General features: G+C 39.6%; 1 protein-coding gene and 2 pseudogenes across 1 annotated transcript; all 3 read right to left on the bottom strand.

Annotated features, from left to right (window-relative positions):
• Nucleotides 1-296: 296 nt before the first annotated feature.
• On the bottom strand, nt 297-3440 carry LOC103674484 (annotated as a pseudogene).
• A 4550-nt stretch (nt 3441-7990) lies between these two features.
• On the bottom strand, nt 7991-9836 carry DEFB128 (defensin beta 128). The gene is made up of 2 exons (XM_040637832.1): nt 9788-9836; nt 7991-8253 (listed from the first exon to the last, which is right to left on the bottom strand). The coding sequence occupies exons 1-2, from the start codon at nt 9834-9836 to the stop codon at nt 8018-8020; spliced, it is 285 nt and encodes a 94-aa protein (XP_040493766.1). The 3' UTR covers nt 7991-8017.
• A 3780-nt stretch (nt 9837-13616) lies between these two features.
• On the bottom strand, nt 13617-15464 carry LOC103674354 (annotated as a pseudogene).
• Between the last annotated feature and the right edge of the window lie 6765 nt (nt 15465-22229).

Raw genomic sequence — 22229 nt, 5'->3', positions numbered from 1 at the left:
GTCTTCTCTATGCTGGGGAATGTGGTGCGATCAGGGTTGAGATGGCTCTGAAGCTGAGACATTGCCCTAAGAAATACCGATTTTTTTCCTTGAACTGTAACCCAAGAGCAATGTCTCCCTTGTTTCTTCGAAAAGCAAGCACTGTAGGTTGTAGTGCAGCGTCTCCTCACAATACACCTGTACCCCTTCTAGTGATATCTCTAAGGCTAGGCCAATTCCTCTGATTCTGTCCCTGAAAATCTACTCTAGTGCCAGACACGTTAAAGGAAGAGGTTCTCTGCTCCTGAATTCTTATCTCAAAACTGGTGTAATGGACAACTGTCAGGTTATTGGCTTCTCAACACTTTCTCAACACGATTCTTATTTTGGTTGTAGGAAGGAGTCTGCACAATCCAAAGTTGCTCCTAGGGTGCAGGCATGTGACCTGGGCTATTTATTATCAATAATGGTGCTATGAACATTCATGTACAAGTCTTTGGAAGTATGTTTTCATTTCTCTTGCATATATAACTAGAAGTGCAATTGTCAGATCATATAGTAAATCTATGTTTAACATTTGAGGAACTGCCAGATTGTTTTCCAATATGGCTACACCATTTTATATCCGCACCAGCAGCGTATGAGGGTTCCAAGTTCTCTACATCCACGCTAAAACTTGTTATTATCTGCCTTTCTGATTATGGCTATCCTAGTGAGTATGAAATGGTATATCATTATGGTTTTGACTTGCATTTATCTGATGACTAGTGATGTTGCACATTTTTTTCATGTGTTTACAGGTCATTTGTATATCTTCTTTGAAGAAATGTCTTTCAGATCTTTTGTCCTTTTTTTTTTTTTTTTTTTGCTTTTCATATAGCATATATATTTTATTAGTTTGTACTAATACAGTCTCATATTATAAAAGCAATATAGTGGAAGAATCTTTCTTTTGATACTTGAATCATCTAAAATAATACAAACAACCATACATTTTTTTAAATCTTCATTTGGATACAAAAAAAGACACATTAGACAAAAAAAAGTTTTCCTTTCTTACAAGAGACACTGAAGGGCACCTAATTCAATTTTCTTTTTAAAACCCTCCAAAAACAAAAGCAACTTAAAATCTAATTAAAATGAATACTTCTCAGCCATCAGAAAGGATGAATACCTACCATTCACATCAACATGGGTGGACCTGGAGGGCATTATGCTGAGTGAAATAAGTCAATCAGAAAAAGACAATTATCATATGGTTTCACTCATAGGTGGAATATAAGAAACAGCACAGAGGATCACAGGGGAAGAGAGGGAACACTGAATGGGAAGTTATCAGAAAGGGAGAAAAATCACGAGACTTAACTATAGGAAACAAACTGAGGGTTGCTGGAGGGGAGGGGAGGGAGATGGGATAACTGGGTGATGAGCATTAAGGAGGTCTCATGATGTGATGAGCACTGGGTGTTATATGCAACTGATAAACTGTTGAATACTACATCTGAAACTAAAAGAATAAAAATTTTAAAAATAAATTTTTTTAAAAAATAAAATGAATAAACAGTTTGTTTACTTAACTACTGTTCTGCAGTACAATTTTCTGTTTTCTGTTGTTCCAGTGCAGGTTCTTCCTTGTCTGTTTCTTCTCTTACTCTTTTTCCTCGTCCAGCTGCACCATTTTTACCACCTTTATAATCATGATCACATTTCATTTTCTTGTCCTGAAACTGAACTTTCCTTTACCCATCCTAGGCAGCTTTATTTCCCTTTCTTTTTTCTTTAAATCTGAGACATTTAGACTTCCTTTTGTTTAGGGATTCTTGTTAAATTTTTTTTAAGATTTTATTTATTTATTTGACAGAGAGAGACAGCCAGCAAGAGAGGGAACACAACCAGGGGGAGTGGGAGAGGAAGAAGCAGGCTCCCAGCGGAGGAGCCTGATGTGGGACTCGATCCCAGAACGCCGGGATCACGCCCTGAGCCAAAGGCAGACGCTTAACGACTGCGCCACCCAGGCGCCCCAGGGATTTTTGTTAATTTACGACTCTTTTCAATGCTTCTTGTTGCATGTCCTCCTTTAGTACTCCTCAGATCACTTTTTTTTAACATTTTATTCATTTACTTGACAGAGAGAGTGCGTGCACAAGCAGGCAGACCAGCAAATAGAGGGAGAGGGAGAAGCAGGCTCCCCGCTGAGCAGAGAGCCCAACGTGGGGCTCTATCCCAGGACCCTGGGATCATGACCTGAGCCGAAGGCCCACGCTTAACCAACTGAGCCACCCAGGTGCCCCATCTCCAGGTCACTTCTTTGTTCCTTTAATGTAAGTTACCATTATTTGCATCTTTGGCTTTAGCCAATGCTTCCTTAGCTCTTTCATTAAATAGAATTATTCCCTCTTTTGCTCCTCTAACAAAGTCTATCCATTTTATTTCACCATGATTTAAGAGAAAGATGTGCAAATTTTCTCTACAGGACTGATCATCTAAGTTCCCCCAAAATTTCAGCAAGCATCCAATCTTTTCTGCTAGAGATTTCATTTCAGCATTTTCTGCTTTTGTTTCTCTTCTTGCTCTTGTTCAGCATATAATTTAGGCTCCACTTCATTTTGCCTTCTTTCTTCTTCCTCTTTTTCCTCTTCCTTCTACTCCTTCCCATCTTCCTCCTCCTCAGCATTCTCCTCCTCCTCTCCCTCCCCCTTCTTTTTCTCTTCTTCTTCCTCTTTTTTTTAGATTTTATTTATTTGAGAGAGAGTGAGAGAGATCACAGAGGGAAGGGGAGAAGCAGACTCGCCACTGAGCAGGGAGCCCAATGCAGGGCTCAATCCCAGGACCCTGGGATCATGACCTGAGCCAAAGGCAGACACTTAACTGACTGAGCCACCCAGACACCCCTTCCTCTTCCTTCTGCTTGTTTCTTTTCCTTCCGAAGTAGTCTTCCTTAAAAAGTATTATCAGGTCCCTGTCTTCTGGCCAGGGGTCTCAACAAACTTCTTAGATTCAATACTATCAAACACAGCATATATTGATCCCTTAAATACTCTGTGCAATGTTCTATCTGAATATTTAGTATTTGACCTTTATCTCTTACCACTCTTTTATGTCATCAAGCATTGTATCAGTTGGGAAGCTTTTAATATAAACAGATCTTTTTTTTTAACGTCATTTTTTATACTCACCAGTTATTTCAGGGTAAGATTTGCTTGGAGATTTTCTGATTTTAGTTTTAGCTTCATTTATTTCCATGAGTCCTGCCTTTAATTTGCTCAGTGCTTCTGCTATTACATTAAAGTTAGACAGATAGATGAATTTTATCATTATCTTTAAAGGTAACCAACCCTTATCCAGTCTGATCTGTGCCTTTAAGGTTTGTGGCAAATTGAAGTCACCAGAATCATACTCAAATTGATGACAGTTTGGCCTCCAGAGCAGCCATTTTTTTCATTATCACCATTTTCATCCATTGTGGCTAAGGTCCTGGTCCACAGAGCCACGATCACTAACAGTGGCAGCAGACTGCAGTGTATTGACTTACCAGCACTACCAGCTGGCCTAATGTGCGTAAGATAAGGGCTATTTTCTGTCCATTTTTTAACTGGGTTGTCTTTTTATTATTGAGTTGCCATAGTTCTTTATATATTCTAGTTACAAGTCCCTTATTAGATATATGATCTGCAAAAATTTTCTCCCATTCTGTGAATTACCTTTACACTTTCTTCATGGTATCCTTTGAAGCCCCAATGTTTTTAATTTGGGTAATATTCACTGTACACTTTTTAACTTTCTAAAATAAATATAGGCTTTGTGCAAACTCTGCGGAATATTCTGTGTCTGCAAGTCATTAGTTACATGTTACTTAAAATATGCTTTTTTGGGGAAGGAGGAAGCTTTCCCAGCATGGCAATGCTTGCCGTGACACTACTCTTAACCAAAGAATACAGATACATTGCTAAGTTTATTTTTTACTACTTCAAACTGGTTAGCTATATTTTACTTTCACTATGCACTGTAATTTATTTTAATTTGTAGAAGTTACAAATAATTGCCTTCCAACTTTTACCAGGCTGAAAGACAGCAAAAAAAAAAAAAAAATGCCGAAAAATAGCTAGCCTATCATTTCTGTGCTTCCATTTTGCCGTAAGATAGGGATTTCAGATGTGCCTAAGTCTTACATGACCTGATTCCTGGACTCAGGAAATATTATTTAATGGCATCTGGGCTTTTCCTATTTATCTGACATGCACTATTTGGGAGGGGTTATTTAATGATAATATCTGAATTACTATCCCTTATAATTATTTTCCACTAGTTGATTGTGTTTTCTAATAATATTTATTGGCTATTTTTAAGAAGTTTGAAAAGTACCAAACTGGGGTAATGAGTATCTACATTATATTCCCAAGGGTCACTGAGTAACTGAAGCTAACTTTGAACTTATCTGTGAATACTAAATATCACCATAAAGTTGCTTTGAACATGGCTTCTCTTACCTACTTGGGTATCGCTAAAACTAGTTGTTCAAGTGGATCTGAATTGCTGTCACTATCGTTATCCTAGTCTTTACTCATTAAGTATTGCTAATGAGCAAACCCTCTATTTGTACCTCTGTGCCTGAAAACTTGCCCTACATACAATTTTCATGTCTTAGATATGAGGTCATAGGAAACATACACCCACTCAAGCCCACTTTAGAAAAGGAAGACCTATTATAAGAAATGTTAGTAATTATATGAGGCCTAAGGAACTAGAACCAGTAACTAGAAATCTCTCTTCTCCCTCCCTCTCATCTTCGCTCACTCCTTCTCTCTTTCCCTCCATCTTTTCCTATTCATCAGTTTACCAGGACCCAACTTGGATATCCAAAGAAGTTCAGTCTCTACATACACATCTGGAATGGGTCATCCACCCTGGTCCAGTCACTTGTAGCCAAAATAACAAGGTTTTCCAGCCTTCTACTCTCTTGCTGGGACCCACTGAAATAGGTTCCCTGAGAAACGCTGAGCAAGTTTTCTAAGAAGGTGTGAGTGTGGATATGAAATGATTAATATCTCCAGCACCTTTCATGAGCATTATCCAAGACCCCCAAAGAGATGGGTGGTCCCAACTGCTGGGACTTAGTAGAAAAATGTATCTGGAACATTCTGGCAATTTTAAAATGTTCTATGAATAAGATTTTGGAGAATGTTCTAAAACAGATCCAAGAAAAATAAAGTGCCAATAATACTGCCTGTGCCAGAAAGGTACATAATAAAAATTTAGGATTTCGATTTGATTTTATATATAAAAATAAGGTGGACAAAAAAACATGTGCCTAACAATACTGATCACATACACTCTTCTATGAGTATGAAGGGGATACAAAAAGGATAACAGGGAAAAGTCAAAGCAAAGATTAGGTCCACCCATTCAAAGCAGAATTCAAGACTTAATTTGTGTGTTCATTTCATTATACCTCTCTCTCCTCACTCAGGCAACACTTCACTGGTTGATTTCATACTAACTAAGCCAAAATGGGTTCTTGTATCTAATTTGTCAATGGACTCGTATAGTGTAGAGAACACATATAGATCAAAGACAATGGGCAAGACCTATCTTCATATCATAGTGACAAAATGGACACTCCTTAAAAAAAAGGGGGGGGGAGTTTATGAAGTGTTGCAATAAAGAAAGGGCTTTCTTATGTGGGCCTCTTGAAAAACCCTTCTGAGAATTAGACTGAAATAGTCATACATTAGTTTCCACAGTGAAATCATCAACAAAGTAATTTCTAATTCTACAATTTAATCTGGTCCTTGTTTCCTATACACTTCTCCAGGATTCTCAAAAGCCACAACTATTAAAAGGAATATCTTTATAGGTTCCTAAAATGTTAACATATCTAAATATCTGTCTCTGTCTGCCCTGTGAAATGAGATGGTGAGCTGCACATGGAGGAATAGGCCCATTGATTTCTTTATCTCAGGTGAGCAAATGGTAGCCCCACAAAAGTTATTTATGACCAGTACCTTAACCAAGCAACATCAATGGATGGTACCACAAAATGTTCTGTTCTGTTCTTCTGGAAAGCATCATGACTTATTAAGATTTTATTTAGCTCATGAGCTTCTTAAATATATCTCTCTCATTTATAAGGCTTTAAATTTCACCATATTTTTATTTATTTTCAGTTTTACTGAGGTATAACTGACTTACAAATTGTAAGATATTTAAAGGGTACATCATGGTGTCTTGATATGTATGTTTGTCATGAAAGGACTCCCTCACCTAGCTAATTAACACACCCATCACCTCCCGTATTTACTTGGTGGTGTTTGGTTTTGTTTGTTTTTGCGTGTATGTGAGAACATTTCAGTTCTACTGTCCTAGCACATTTCAATTACACAATGCAGTGTTCTCAACTATGGTCACTGCTTTTCACATTAGATCCTCAGACTGCATTCACCTTGTAACTGAAAGCTTGTAAATTTCACACTTAACAAACCAACTATTGAATATATAATGTTTTCAAATATTCTAAGGGTAATATTGTCTAAAATGTGTGTCAACCGAGTGGTCTAATTGCTACTAAAAAGAAAATGGAGCATACACATTTAATAAGCTTCAAATGATGTACAGATATCCCCTGCTTTTTTTAAGTTTGTAGCTACACCACTTCACTTTCACAAAAGACTTACATTAGTACCTGTTTTCACTAACTGCAAGAAATCTGAAGAAGATATTGTCTTTTGCATAAAAAAGGCAAAAAGCAAAAATGGCACTCAGTGTTTGTTTTGCGGCAAATGATTACAGAGGCTGTGGGCACCCTGAGCAGTGACGGTGGCCTCACCAAGCTCCTTCCCTGGGACCTACACTCAGCACCCCAGCACTAAGCCATCATAGCTTTGAACTGTGTCTGTGAGCATCTGTTTTATCTTGATTTATTTTGTGCATCCCTTAGCAAGATGTGTCCTAAGGTATCAGAAAAGCCTAAGAGAGGTTATTTTTTGGGTCTGGAACACTCAAAAATTTTTCCATACAAGTTCGTGGTAATTGCTTCTTCACTTTACACCATTCTAGCCTATGAAAGTTCTCATAGGATCACTCTACTTTTTTTTTAAAGGTTTTTATTTATTTATTCGACAGAGATAGAGACAGCCAGCGAGAGAGGGAACACAAGCAGGGGGAGTGGGAGAGGAAGAAGCGGGCTCATAGCGGAGGAGCCTGATGTGGGGCTCAATCCCCTAACGCCGGGATCACGCCCTGAGCCGAAGGCAGATGCTTAACCGCTATGCCACCCAGGCGCCCCAGGATCACTCTACTTTTGTATAGCAGGGGAAACGTGTATTGGAATTATCACTAGCTGTCATCATTGCCCATTAGACCTGGCCAATAAATGTTATGAAAATGTTCAGGGACGCCTGGGTAGCGCAGTCGTTAGGCGGCTGCCTTTGGCTCAGGGCGTGATCCCGGCGTTCCGGGATCGAGTCCCACATCAGGCTCCTCCGCTGGAAGCCTGCTTCTTCCTCTCCCACTCCCCCTGCTTGTGTTCCCTCTCTCGCTGGCTGTCTCTCTGTCACATAAATAAATAAAATCTTTAAAAAAAAAAAAAAAGAAAATGTTCAATATCTTGCCTTCTTTTAATGAATTCTTGGTTGTTAGCAAAACCCTTATTTATCCTACACATACAAAGTTGGGACATTAAGATCTGCTTAGACAAAAGAAATTTCATTTAAAAGAGGAGTAATACTTGAAATGCTATGAAATTGCATAGAAAATGGAGGGGCTAGCTTCACTTCTACTAACATTGTCATTTCATCTCTGTATCACCCATCTTACCAGTATAATGCCAGGAATATGATAACTATTCATTTATAGTTATAGTGTTTTTTTTAAAAAATGAGTGAATACCTTAATAAATGAATCCAGAGAGAAAAGCATAAAATTTTATTACATAGAGAATCAAGTTCACAGAAGAAGTAGATAAATCTCTTGCTCCAGGCTGTCGAAGGAGGTGGCACTTTTGATTTAGGAAGAGTGGAGACCAGTGAAGCAAGTGCTTGATTTACAGTCGCACTGTGAGAAGTGTGGTGGTAGGTAAAATGACATAGTCTATCTTCTCATCAGGCTGTGGTAAAGAGTGAGGTGACTCTGGGGCTTTCTTGTGTTTTTTATTTATGTCTTCATTAACACAACATAATTTCCCATTTGGACATGCAATTTCATATATTTCCCCCATTTGGCATTTCTTCCGGCAGTAACCTGTTATATTACTAAAGCATTTTCTGGGTCGTGCTGTATCTGTGCACAGGAAACAACATGGAATGCAGATTAGTTTCCGAGGCAGAGTAGAAGTAGTATGTGGTTCCCACAAGCTTTGTCCCCCTGTACTTCCAAAGTGAACCTTATGCTGATAAAAGAAAACTAAGAGCCTTCTGCTTGAAAATCATCCCAAATTAAGAACATCAAAACCCAATGCTCCTAGCCAATACACCCAACTGGCTCTGAGAACATCAGAACTTAAATGACAAAAAAGAAGAGAGATCAATTCATGGTTATCAACTGGAGCTATGTCCCACACCTGGACTCCAGCCAATCTGACTCTGGTCTTCCATGCTCCAAAGTCAGCACTCCCTGAGCCTTACCCACAGTTCAGTGTCCCCAGAGAGTACCAACTTGCCACCGTGGCATTATTCAGAACCGTATTAACTTTTAAAAGAGTACCACAGACAGGACTTTTTAAGAGGGAAATTGGGTTTCACACTCACTGACATGAACAGTAGAAATCTCCCTTTGCCAAGGCCAAGACTTCATGGGGCTCAGCAATAAATGCTGCTGAGAACTTCCCTTATTCTGCGTCTATGTCTTCATGACCATGATCCTCCTGGCTCCAATCTCAATCTTTCTCTCTCTCTCTCTTTCTCTCTCTCTCCCCATCCTCCTTTTTATCTCAGATAAATGTGTTGACCAGGGATCAAACTCAATCCCATGTGTACCCCATCTCCCTAGAGATCAAAACTGTCACCTACTCGGAGTATTGCACTGAGGTCCTAAATCACCTGTTTCAAATTCTTTATGTGCCCCTGGACACAAATTTGGACAAGCTCATGGAATAAAAAGGGGAAAAAAAGACATTCCCTCACATGAAATTCAATCATTATGAAATTGGGTCATTATACTCAATTGACAGATGAGAAAACTGAGATTCAAAGGGAATAATTAGGGATGCCTGGGTGGCTCACTCAGTTGAGCATCCAACTCTTGGTTTTGGCTCAGGTTGTGATCTCAGGGTCCTGGGACTGAGCCCTGCATTGGGCTCCACACTCAGCAGGGAGTCTGCTTGACGATTCTCTCCCTCTCCCTCTACCCTTCTCCACACTCTCTCTCTAAAATAAATAAATCTTTAAAAAAAAAAAAAAAGCCAAAGGGAATAATTAGCTCAGTTCATACAACTTATCAGTGGTCAAAATATATTTTAACCTCACATCTACATGACTCCAAAGCTTGTGCTCTTCTCATTACTGTTGTAAAGGCTGAAAATGAGTTTGAATGGAAAAAGAGAGGACAGGGTTCCTGAGTGAAAACTATGTTCAACATTACAAAGATAATTCTAGATGATGGGTTCATGCCTACCTTTGGAGAAGACTTCTGAGAGTACAGCCCTGATGTCTTCCTACCTCTTACCTCCCCAAATGCATTCTTCTAAGACACAGGCTTAAGGAGAGTGAGTACTTTTGATGATATTGGCAAGATACCAACAATCTCAAAGGCCCTGATCCCACTCCTACAGAAAGTAATATCTCCTAGGATTTCATGGTACATTTGGACAAGTTACCTGTTGGTATCTCAAACTGCAGAATAATGAGAACCAGAAACAGCTTCATGTTTACAGACTTCCCAAGAGAAATAGGCAGCACAATTTCTTCGTCCAGTGATCTCTGTCACAGTTTTTCAAGATGAGACAAGAGCTTTCAGTGCTATTAGCATTCTGAGCTCTCATTTTAACCCACATGGAAGGACAGGAAATCTAAGTCCACCCCACCTTTATTCCCATATATGGAGTTCACAATCACAGAACGTTCCATCACATCACACCTACACTTCTTTACTCAGGATGAGAGCTCCCAGAGAGCAGAAATATTGATTCCTCCACCTGGGCCATCAGCCCAATTGGATCAAGGCTGGTTGGTCATATGTTCTTGTTTGTGTGAATCAGTCCTAGTTTATTCCTCGTGTTCCAATATCCCATCCAGCTAATGCCACCATTTACTCACAAAAGTTACCCATTTGGAATATTAATTAAATCATGAACTAACCAAGGCAGACACATATGCACATCCAATAATAATTACATTTTTTAATGTATGAAACTTCAGAAAGTCATCTGGGAGTAAAACTGCATTTAAGTGTGGCTAGATAAATTGATATTTTTTCAGCCCCCTAAGGTCTTCCCCAATACAGCTCAATTCTACAAATGAAGTCTTCCAAAAGATCAAATCTCTTTAGCACAGAGTTCAGCTAATTATGAACTGGTCCCTGCTCACCTCTCCTAGGCATTTTACAGAACCACTTATGTTTCTTGCCAGATTCGTGTGGGCACCTCAACCCAACTTGTTACTTCCATAACTTGTTTCTTTGTATATTTAAATCCCTCTTCACAAATTTATATCATGCTCTCCCATCCTGTCCATCAAATTGGCCCGAATGAGCTCCTAATTTTCTTTCAAAACTAAGTTCAATCATCTTCACATCTATGAAAGCTTCCCTTGACCCAACTAAATAGAGCTGCAAACTCCCCTCTTTGTGTCAAGACTGTATCTTGTCCATATTTTTCTTGGCAGTCACAACATGTCATGTTCCAATTATCCGCTCATCTGTAATAACCTATGAGCCCCTTAAGGGCAGGCCACTGGCTTCATTCAATTTGGAGTTCTTAATGCACAGTATGAAACTCATACTATATCCTCAGTATGTAATTATAGAAAGAATGATTGCAAACTACCAAATAAATTATTATAAAATATTATAAAAATAATAATAAAAAAATAATAATATTATAAAATACCCCAAGACAGTAATAAAGTTAATTAAGACATTTCCTAAAGAATTCTGTTTACCATGTTCTATAACTTCTGGACACCAGAACTTTGACCTTACAGTAATTAGGGCCCACCCAAATACCTTTCTGTGACAGTACCTGGAAGAGTTTTGGAATATGTGAAGGCTGAATAAGTATTTGTTAATGATGATTAAACTTGTTATCAGAACATAGGGTTCAGGTTAGGGCTAGGGTTAGGAATGAGTATTGTATATAGATTGCCAGAATGAATTAAATTTGTCAATGAGGAGGAAGTATCAAATGCTACTGATATGTCAAGGTGCGCGAATGAGAATTGACCAGTGGCCCCACCAGCTTTGCACTAGCCCCATCAGTATCGCATCTGGTCTCAGCTTCATGACCTCTAACACGTGCCTACTAGATGACAAATGCATCTGTATACATTACTTACTTTAAGCCTTACAAGAACACCGTGAAGTACAAACTAAATACCTCTCTCTTTCAAATTGGAAAACTACAATTTAGGGAATTGGTAATGTGTCCAATGTCACATAGCTAGTAAGGAATGAGCTAGGATCAACCCAGGTCTGCATGAACCTAAAAGGAAAGGCCTTAGCCATTGTGCTAACCTGCCTCTCCAGTTGCCTCCTATGGGTCAATCTTTGGGAGACAAAGACAAAATATTCAAATACAAGATGTTGCTTGTTCACAAAATTTATTGTCATGCACTTGGCTGTTCATCCTCCTCCCACCTACCTCTTATATCTACTCAGCACTCAGAGAGCTGTGTCTATCTAGAGAATTCATATTTCTGATTTCCACAGATGATACTGTTACAACCTGGAAATAATATTGCTTGTTTTAATAGATTCCTAAATCTGTTTGTCAACTCCTTAATATCAAAGAGACTTTCTGCAATCTTTGTGGGGCACAAGTAGTACACAGTCTCCTCATTTTCAAAGTCATTTGTGGCTAAGTAATACATTTCCCCTTGAATAGGCTGGGATGAATAATTAAATGTGCATTTTAGTCATGGTCATTAAAAAAAATCACCCATCAACATTTGTTACTGCACCTCTCACTGTGACCCACAGTCATACAAACTGCTTTTAATACCTTACTTATAAATGAATTTTAAATGTGTTTTACTTCTTAGAAATATTCTCTGAATTCTACTTAAGATCTTATCTTCCCAAACTGTTGAATAGGCTGAATCCAGGCAAGAAAGAGGACTACTAATTCCCTCTTATAAAGACTGGAGGAGTTGAGCAAGATTCTTTTGTTGTTCTTTGTTTAGGGATGTGAGGAAGTTGAATTAACATTTCATGCTAGAAGAATCAGAAACACAGATAAACCAAAAGGTGAAAATAGACCACCCATAATCTCACCTCTGTTAACATTCTGGTGTTTAACCTTCTAAATATTTCACTCCAAAAGTAATTTGACAATTGTGTAAGAGGTAAGATGAAACAAAGTAAGCTTGCTTGCTTTTCAGTCACTCGGTTTAAAATAAAGTCTGCTAGTCAACACTCCCTGAGCACACACACACTAATACACATACGAAGTCTACATTCACCACTCCATTTCAAGAAGCAGGCCTATTGGCAAAACAGACATGACACAATACAGAGGAACCACATTCAGCTGTCTTTACTAATCTACCATTATGCCAAAATACACGTCACCAGATAGTTTCAGGAAAATAAACAATATAAGAGAAGAACTTAAATGAACAATAAGGATAAATGACCTCAAAGGAAATAAAGCTAATAATAATGACAGAAGAGAATTATTAAAAATCATAAAATCTGATTACATAAAATGCATAACATCTTAAAAACAAAATCCATGCAGAAGAAGGTTCAAACCAGTATAAGATTAAAAGATAATCAGAGTAGAATAAAAGTTATTAATGCACTATATACCATAAGAGGATTAATAACCATAATATATAAACAATGTTTACAAATCAATAACAAAATGACAAATGACCTAGTAGAAAATAGGCAAAAAAATATCATAGAAACAAAACATGTATGCATCTCTTGCAGAAGACTGATATAAATTTAGAAATATAACATTCATTTTAAGAGAATCTGCTTTTAATCCATAAATTGTCTCACAAAATAAATTTATTTGGGTAAGACTATGGGACCCAATTAGGGCTGCAATTTGCTATATATTACTGTTCCTTCTCATTGCACTGTACTCCTGAGGCCTAAGTATACTAGGAATGTGTCATATTTTATGAAATGCACATTTGGATGTTTTATGTGTGTGTTCAGACAGTAATTGTAAAACACTACACAAAAAGCATATAAATATCTCATGTGATAATATTGGCTCATAAACTGTATTTGCTTAAATACTAAAGATGTAAGTGCTTTAAGTAGCTTTAATTATGCCATTTAACTATTTTTCCCCCAGAACTACTAAAAGATTAAAGTATTTGAAATAAATGATGTCATGGTTTTATCTCCTTGCTTCAGTGTGTTTCAGATCATTTTATAAAATCAAAATGAATCTGAAGTTTTATTTGTTTTTGTTTTTGTTTGAGCTATGCAGAGTTTTGTTAGGGGTGTAGATAAAACTTTAAGGGTGAACATCCAGTACATATAAGAACATTGTTTGGGGCTTGACATCTTACACCTGAATTTCACAGTACTTTAATATTCTCAGGAGGGAACCCACCCATGTGTATCTGGTGCTTTGGTATAAGGAATGTTCTAAATTCATGGCCAATCTTTACTTCCATACAGCTCTGGAGGCAGGTCATATGACACAGGAAAAGTGGCTGCTGGCTCCTTGCTCCCTGATAATTTCTGTTCTACTTTGAAGCTGTCCAGGCCAAATGCTAACGGCAGGAAAAGGACCCCAGCTCATAGGAATGGATCATCAGCTGTTGCCGTTCTTCTCTAATGCTCCCTAGGTGGTCTTGGACAGATTTGTGCTTGTGACAAGCAACCAAGCAATTTGACTGAAGTCTGGAGAAGGTCTCATATATCTTTTAATATGTGGCATAGCATTGTTGCAGCCAGATGTGTCAGCCGACTGTTTGTGAAAATAGGAATGGAGACAATTCTGTTTTTCAGCTATCTGGATGCTAGAGGGAAGAGAGCCCCCAGCTGGATATTCTTCTAAGCTGGTTCGCACGTTTTCCACAGAAGGATAGATCAGGTGAAGACTAACGGCACTTTTCCCTGGGGTCCTGCTTTCCTTCCCCAGTGTCGCCAAGCTTTCTTTAAACTCAGAACACAGCCATTTCAAGTCATCAGCTCCCAAAGACCCAATGCTTGAAAACTGACCTACTATTGGCCAAGACTCTCCTTTAGGTATGGATGAGGCATGCTCTTTCAGAAGCTTTCTAAGCCTAAAATGTCCCTAGTGATCTTTTCGACTTCCTTGAAAGTGTCCTGGGGTTGATCCAATAAGATAAACATTGGTTTCAGAGAGATCACGTTTGTGGACAGTATCTATCCACTCCTTGAGTGAAGGAGCATTGTAAGCCATCAAGTAGCTGATGAGATCAGCTTTAAAATGTGTTGCTGATTCTCCAGATCTGTGGTTCCATGGATAATCCGTGGGTATAAAGGGGTCAACCATTCTCCCTGAGTTTTCTGGTGACAGTCAGCACGGATGAGGTTGGAAGTGTGTGTGACAACCCAGGGGGCCTTCTTCATACAGTAGTAACATCATTTTCCTGGCAGAGGGAAATGTTTTCATAAGGCTTGGCCTGGGCATGTAAGTGAGCCTTAGCTTCTTGTTTATCTCCATGCCCAAGCAGGATTGGTTTCTGAACTGTGGTGGATACTGTTTTATGAGCCAGTCCATGTCAAAGCAGTAGTTAAACTGAGCTGAAGATACAAGTGTCCCAAACAGAGGAGACAGAATATCCTTGATGTGGAGGGCTCCAGAGTTATACTTTGGCTTAATTCCCTAGACTCTAGTGAGGTAAGATTGGAAGGGGTTCCCTTTTTCCAACATGTCCCAAATGTCTTGGCCTTCCCCTGAGTTTTCATACTCCTTTTCCTCCTCTTTTAGTCCATGGTGGGCAGGAGGGCCGTGATTCCCAGTTCTTTGGGCTGCACTGTCTTTGGGAGAAGAAATGCCACTCTCCTCTTTGACCACCATGTTCTTAGCCTACTTCTGCTATGTTCCTGGTTGCCCCTTATCATCGCTGCTGGAGAGACACCAACCTAGGTCTTCCTGGGAACCACTCTTCTGCCTTTTGGGAGGTAAAACTTGTGACTCTGTGTTGCTGACCTTCACAAGTGTTAATTTTCTTCTATGGGCAGCTCTCCTAGCCTCAGAGGGTGTATCTTGGTTCGTTTGCTGCTCCCTGCCCAGCATGGGGGAGGGAAAAAATAGATGGCTTGTCTAGTTTTGTCTTTTCCTCCTGACTTTCATCACTACTGGATACTGTCCACTTCCCATAATCACCTTCCTGAGACATACTTCTGAAACTTCCAGAGCCAGCAACAGCCGAACTTGCACCTGAAATTCCGGCAACCCACAGGTCTGTTTTTGTTATTTTTTGATAGTTAAAAAATACCATGAAAGGTTAATCTAAAATAGAAAAGTTATCACCTGCGGCTTTGATGCAGCATTCCACAGCATGCCAAAGTGAAAATTTTCTCCAGGTGAGGGGTGTGTGTGTGTGTGTGTGTGTGTGTGTAGGGCTACCCATGTCTGCCTGATTCTTCCAGTCTTTTGTTGATGAAAACTGTCAGGTCAGAGGGACACAAGATAAAAGAAAAAGATCATATGTTAGTAATGAGAAATAAATGGTAATTGATAATTAGGGAATCTATTTTCAGGAAATGATCAGAAGAGGTCTCCAGTAATAAAGGACTGAAAAACTTAAAGTGATTTTTTTTAAGTTATATGCAAATAATGAATCATGGAACACTACATCAAAAACTAAGGATGTACTGTATGGTGACTAACATAATAAAAAATTATTATTAAAAAAAGAAAGAAAGAAAGAAAGAAAGAAAGAAAGAAAGAAAGAAAGCAAGCAAGCACACCAGGCTGATGGAACCATTTTTATACAAGAATAATTTTTAAAATCTAATGCTCAGACTTCTGGCTAAACATGGATTACTGAACACTGTTTATCTCCACTTTCTCCTGAATCCCCACTAAAATGACAATAAATAAATAAAAACGCATAAACCCATAAGTACAAAGAGAATGGCGGGAGAAAACAGCAGACAAGCAAACATCTTAGAAAAATGGAAAGCTGATGACTAAGTAGTGGCTGACTTTGCAGGTCAGATAAATTTGAAATCTAAGCTTGTGGTAATAGTAGTCATCAAATAGCAAGCCTATCTTGGCCTCAAAAAACACAGGAAACGCTCACGAATTAAAGACACAAGATATTACTGAAGGAAGGAATACAGAAAGGGGCTGGTGACAGACAACTACTTCTTACTCCACCCAGATCAACTTCCAATAAGGTAAAACCAGACAGGACCTGGACTTGGGGATCCCAGAACAGCTGAAGATGCATACGCAACATCTTCTTGAAATAGAAAGTATTAAATAAATGTCCGCATGACAAATAAATAAATAAATAAAGTTAAGTTCAAAGAGTGTTGGATGGTTTAGATTGACTCTGCTTCTGGTATGACTTGAAGAGAAAATCACATGCAGGCCCATGATGATTAGGCCGTGCCCAGGGCTGGATGGTCCAAATATCCTTTTATTTGGAACTCTAGTTAAAGATAAACATGAAGAAACTCAATCTGTTGATCAACCGACATGCCAGATGCTTTCATATTTCATCTTCTATAATATCTAAGCCCAAGTTGATCTCAGTTAAATATTTATCTTCTCCTCCCTCAATAATAGAAAATTGATGATAGTAAAAACAATACATTATACAGATTTTCCTCAACTTATGATGAGGTTACATCCTGATAAACCCATTTTAAGCTGAAAATATCATAAATTGAAAATGCATTTAATACACCTAACCTACTAACCATCATAGTTTAGCCTAGCTGACCTTAAACATGTTCAGAACACTTATATCAACTTGCAGTTGGGCAAATCATCTAACCCAAAACCTATTTTATAATAAAGCATTGGATATCTCAGGTAGCTTATTGAATACTGTACTGAAAGTGAAAAACAGTATAGTTGTAAGTGTATCAGTTGTTTCCCTTCATGGTCGCATGGCTGACTGGGAGCTGCAGCACACTGCCACCACCTAGTATTAAGAGAGAGTATCTTACCACATATCGCCAGCCTGGGTAAACGTCACAATTCAAGGGGCGCCTGGGTAGCTCAGTTGGTTAAGCATCCAACTCCTGATTTCGGCTCAGATCATGATCTCAGGGTTATGAGATCAAACTCAGGGTTGTCAGATCAAACCCCACGTTTGACTTCAGGCTGGGTATGAAGTCTGCATTAAGATTCTTTCTCTCCCTTTCCCTCTGCCCCTCCCTAAGGATCACAATTCAAAATCAAAGTATGGTTTCTACCGAACATGTGTCACCTTTGCACCATCGTAAAGTCAAAAAATCCTAAGACGAAACATTGTAAGTCAGGAACCACCCGTATGTACAATTTTGAGTTCTAAAGATGGAAAAAACAAATTGCATTAATAATATTTATGGTAGGAAGAGTAATGGTCCCCTAAAAATTTCCACATTCTAATTCTCAGAGGTGTGAATGTGTTATGTGCAAGTGAGAATCACAGTTGTAGATGGAAAAGAGTTGCTAATCAGCTGACCCTAAAATAAGGAGATTATTTTGGATTATCTGGGTGGGTCTCATGTGATAACAAGGATCATTTAAATGTGGAAGGAGAGGTAGGAGTCAGTGTCAAAGAAATATCTGACAATGCTACATAGCTAAAGATGGAAGAAGGGGCCATGACCAAAGAACTCAATCCTCTAGACGCTGGAAAAGACCAGGAGATTTTCCCTTAGAAACAAACTCCAAAGGGAACATCTTGCTTTTAGCCCAGTGAGACCCATTTCAGACTAACTTCGGAACTGTAAGATGGTAAAGCTGTGTTTGTTTAAGCCACTAAATTTACTGTAATTTGTAATAGCAGCAATAGGAAACTAAGACAATATTCAATCTCATGTTATCATGTCAGACTCCCTCCAGTGATCTAGAACAATTCCATGACTCAGCCAAGTGACTGGAATAAAGCATGTACTGTCAGAAAGGACAAACTTGAGGTCATGAAAAAAGATGGCAGAGGAGCAGGGGACCCTATTTCAGCCAGTCCCCTGAATCGAGCTGGCTATCCACCAGACCATCCTGAACACCCACAAAATCAGCCCGAGACGCAAGAAGATACATCTGGATCTCTACAAACAAACTTCTCTGGTGCTGGGTAATGAGGTACGAAGCGGGGAGCCATGAATCTATGCACAGATACTGGAAGATAAACAGAAGGGGGAGGGAGCTGCCAGGCTCAGGCACCGGGAAGCAGAAGCCGCCTGTGGTGGTGACAAAAAAAAACCGGGGGGGGGGGGGGGGGGGGACCAGACTGAAACCGGAAGCTCAGGAGTGCGCGTGCGGGAAGAGGGGGCGGCTGGCAGTGATAGAAGCACAAAGGGCAGAGACGTCCGGGGCCTGGGAGCGAGGACTGGGAGAGTGGCTGTGGGGTGCACAACCCAGGACGCTGCAGGGTTTTTAGCAGCACCGACAGAAGCAGAGTTAAAGTGGTCAGGAGAGCTCAGTGGAGAGCGGACTGCGATCTCTCTGTTCTGAGACAGAGACTGGGATTTGGCCACTGCTGCTCTGACTCTCAGAAGAGCCACAGAAAACGGCCAGGGAAAGCCAGCAGAGAACAAAAGCCTGGAAATACCGGTTCATATTGTGCCAATCCCCATCCCCCCTTGCAGGGGACAGGGAGACTCTACCCAAACAGGGTTGCCTGAGTATCAGCATGGCAGGCCCCTCCCCCAGAAGGCAGGCTGAAAAATCACGAAGCCCACATCCCTAAGGTGCCTATAAAACAAGTGCACACTGCCTGGGTCCTGGTCAATAATTTGGGCTCTGTGCATCCCCACAACCTCTCCTCATCAGAACGACGAAGAGGAGAAAACCTCGGCAAAGAAAGGACACAGAGACTGTGGCCTCTGCCACAGAAATGATGGATATGGATATAACCAAATTGTCAGAAATGGAGTTCAGAGTAACAATGGTCAAGACGATGTGTAGACTTGAAAAAAATATTAACGAAAATATTAACGAGAACATAGAATCTCTAAGGGCAGAAATGAGAGTGAATCTGACAGATTTTAAAAATGCTATGAATCAAATGCAGTCTAAACTAGACGCTCTGACGGCCAGGGTAAATGAGGCAGAAGCACGAATTAGTGAACTGGAGGATGGGATGGTAGAAGAGGAAGTTAAAACAGAAACTTGCCTCAAAAAAAATCCAATCTCAAGAATGTAGATCACAGGAGATTACTGACTCAATGAAACGTTCCAATGTCAGAATCATCGGCATCCCCGAGGAGGTGGAGAAAGAGAGAGGTCTAGAAGAGATATTTGAACAAATTGTAGCTAAGAACGTCCCTAATCTGGCAAAGGAAACAAGCATTCGTGTCTGCGAGGCAGAGAGGACCCCTCCCAAGGTCAACCATGGCAAACCTACACCACGTCACGTCATAGTGCATTTCGCAAATATTAGATCCAAGGATACAGTACTGAGAGTGGCCAGGGTGGGAGAAAATCCTTACGTACAGAGGGGAAAATATCAGAATAACGTCAGAACCTGTCTACAGAGACCTGGCAGGCCAGGAAGGGTTGGCAGGGTATTTTCAAAGCTCTATCTGAGAAGAACATGCAGCCAAGGATCCTTTATCCAGCAAGGCTGTCATTAAGAATTGATGGAGAGATAAGGACCTTCTAAGATCGGCAGAAAATGAAGGAATTTGTGACCACCACCAAGCCAGCCATACATGAGATATTAAGGGGGGCCTATAAAAGTAAAAAAGCCACAAGAGTGATACAGAACAGAAATTTACAATCTATAGAAACAAAGACTTCACAGGCAACTTGACATCATTAAAATCATATCTCTCAATAATCACTCTCAATGTGAATGGCCTGAATGCTCCCATAAAACACCACAGGGTTGCAGATTGGATAAAAAGACATGACCCGTCCATTTGCTGTCTACAAGAGACTCATTTTGAACCTAAAGATACATCCAGACTGAAAGTGAAGGGATGGAAAACCATTTTTCGGGGCGCGTGGGTGGCACAGCGGTTAAGCGTCTGCCTTCGGCTCAGGGCGTGATCCCGGCGTTACAGGATCGAGCCCCACATCAGGCTCCTCTGCTATGAGCCTGCTTCTTCCTCTCCCACTCCCCCTGCTTGTGTTCCCTCTCTCGCTGGTTGTCTCTATCTCTGTCGAATAAATAAATAAAATCTTTAAAAAAAAAAAACTATTTTTCATGCCAATGGACCTCAAAAGAAAGCTGGGATAGCAGTTCTCAAATCAGACGGATTAGATTTTAAACTAAAGACTGTAGTTAGAGATACAGAAGGACACTATATTATTCTTAAAGGATGTATCCAACAAGTGGATATGACAATTATAAGTATCTATGCCCCCAACAGGGGAGCAGCTAGATACACAGGCCAACTCTTAACCAGAATAAAGAGACATATAGATAATAATACGTTAATACTAGGGGACCTCAACACTCCACTATCAGCAATAGACAGATCACCTAAGCAGAAAATCAACAAAGAAACAACAAGAGCCTTGAATGACATAGTGGACCAGATGGACCTCATAGATATATACAGAACACTACACCCCAGAACAACAGAATACTCATTCTTTTCGAATGCACATAGAACTTTCTCCAGAATAGACCATATACTGGGTCACAAAACAGGTCTCAACTGATACCAAAAGACTGAGATTATTCCCTGCATATTCTCAGACCACAATGCTTTGAAATTGGAACTCAATCACAAGGAAAAATTTGGAAGAAACGCAAACACTTGGAAACTAAGAACCATCCTGCTCAAGAATGATTGGGTAAACCAGGAAATTAAAAATCAGATTACACAATTTTTGGAGACCAACGAAAATGAAAACACAACGGTCCAAAACCTATGGGACACTGCAAAGGCAGTCCTAAGGGGGAAATACATAGCCATCCAAGCTTCACTCAAAAGAACAGAAAAATCTAAAATGCAGTTTTTATATTCTCACCTCAAGAAGCTGGAGCTGGAACAGAAGAACAGGCCTAACCCACACACGAGAAGGCAGTTGATCAAGATTAGAGCACAGATCAATGAATTAGAAACGAGGAGCATAGTACAGCAGAGATCAACAGAACTAGAAGCTGGTTCTTTGAAAGAATAAATAAGATCGATAAGCCATTGGCCAGACTTATTCAAAAGAATAGAGAAAGGACCCAAATTAATAAAATTATGAATGAAAGGGGAGAGATCACAACCAACACCAATGAAATAGGAAAGATCATTAGAAACTTTTATCAACAGCTTTATGCCAATAATTTAAATACCCTGGAAGAAATGGATGCCTTCCTGGAAACCTATAAACCAAACATTCAAAGAAGAAATAATACCTATCCTCCTGAAGCTGTTTCAAAAAATAGAAACAGAAGGAAAACTACCAAACTCATTCTATGAGGCCAGTATTACCTTGATCCCAAAACCAGGCAAAGACCCCATCAAAAAGGAGAATTACAAACCGATATCCTTGATGAACATGGATGCCAAAATTCTCAACAAGATCCTAGCTAATAGGATCCAACAGTATATTAAAAGGATTACCCATCATGACCAAGTGGGATTCATCCCTGGGATGCAAGGATGGTTTAACATTCATAAATCGATCAGTGTGAGAAGATCACATTAATAAGAGAAGAGACAAGAACCATATGATCCTCTCAATTGATGCAGAAAAATCATTTGACAAAATACAGCATCCTTTCTTGATAAAAACTCTCTGCCATGTAGGGATAGAGGGTACATTCCTCAATTTCATAAAAACCATGTATGAAAAGCCTACAGAGAATATCATTCTCAATGGGGAAAAGCTGAGAGCCTTTCCCTTAAGATCAGGAACATGACAAGGATGCCCACTATCACCATTATTGTTCAACATAGTACTAGAAGTCCTTGCAACACCAATCAGACAACGAAAAGAAATAAAAGATATTCAAATTGGCAAAGAAGAAGTCAAACTCTCTCTCTTCACA

The sequence above is a fragment of the Ursus maritimus genome, unplaced genomic scaffold (assembly GCF_017311325.1).
Source record: "Ursus maritimus isolate PB19 unplaced genomic scaffold, ASM1731132v1 scaffold_22, whole genome shotgun sequence".
In the NCBI taxonomy this organism is placed as follows: Eukaryota; Metazoa; Chordata; class Mammalia; order Carnivora; family Ursidae; genus Ursus; species Ursus maritimus.
This window is presented reverse-complemented; position numbering and strand designations above follow the sequence as displayed.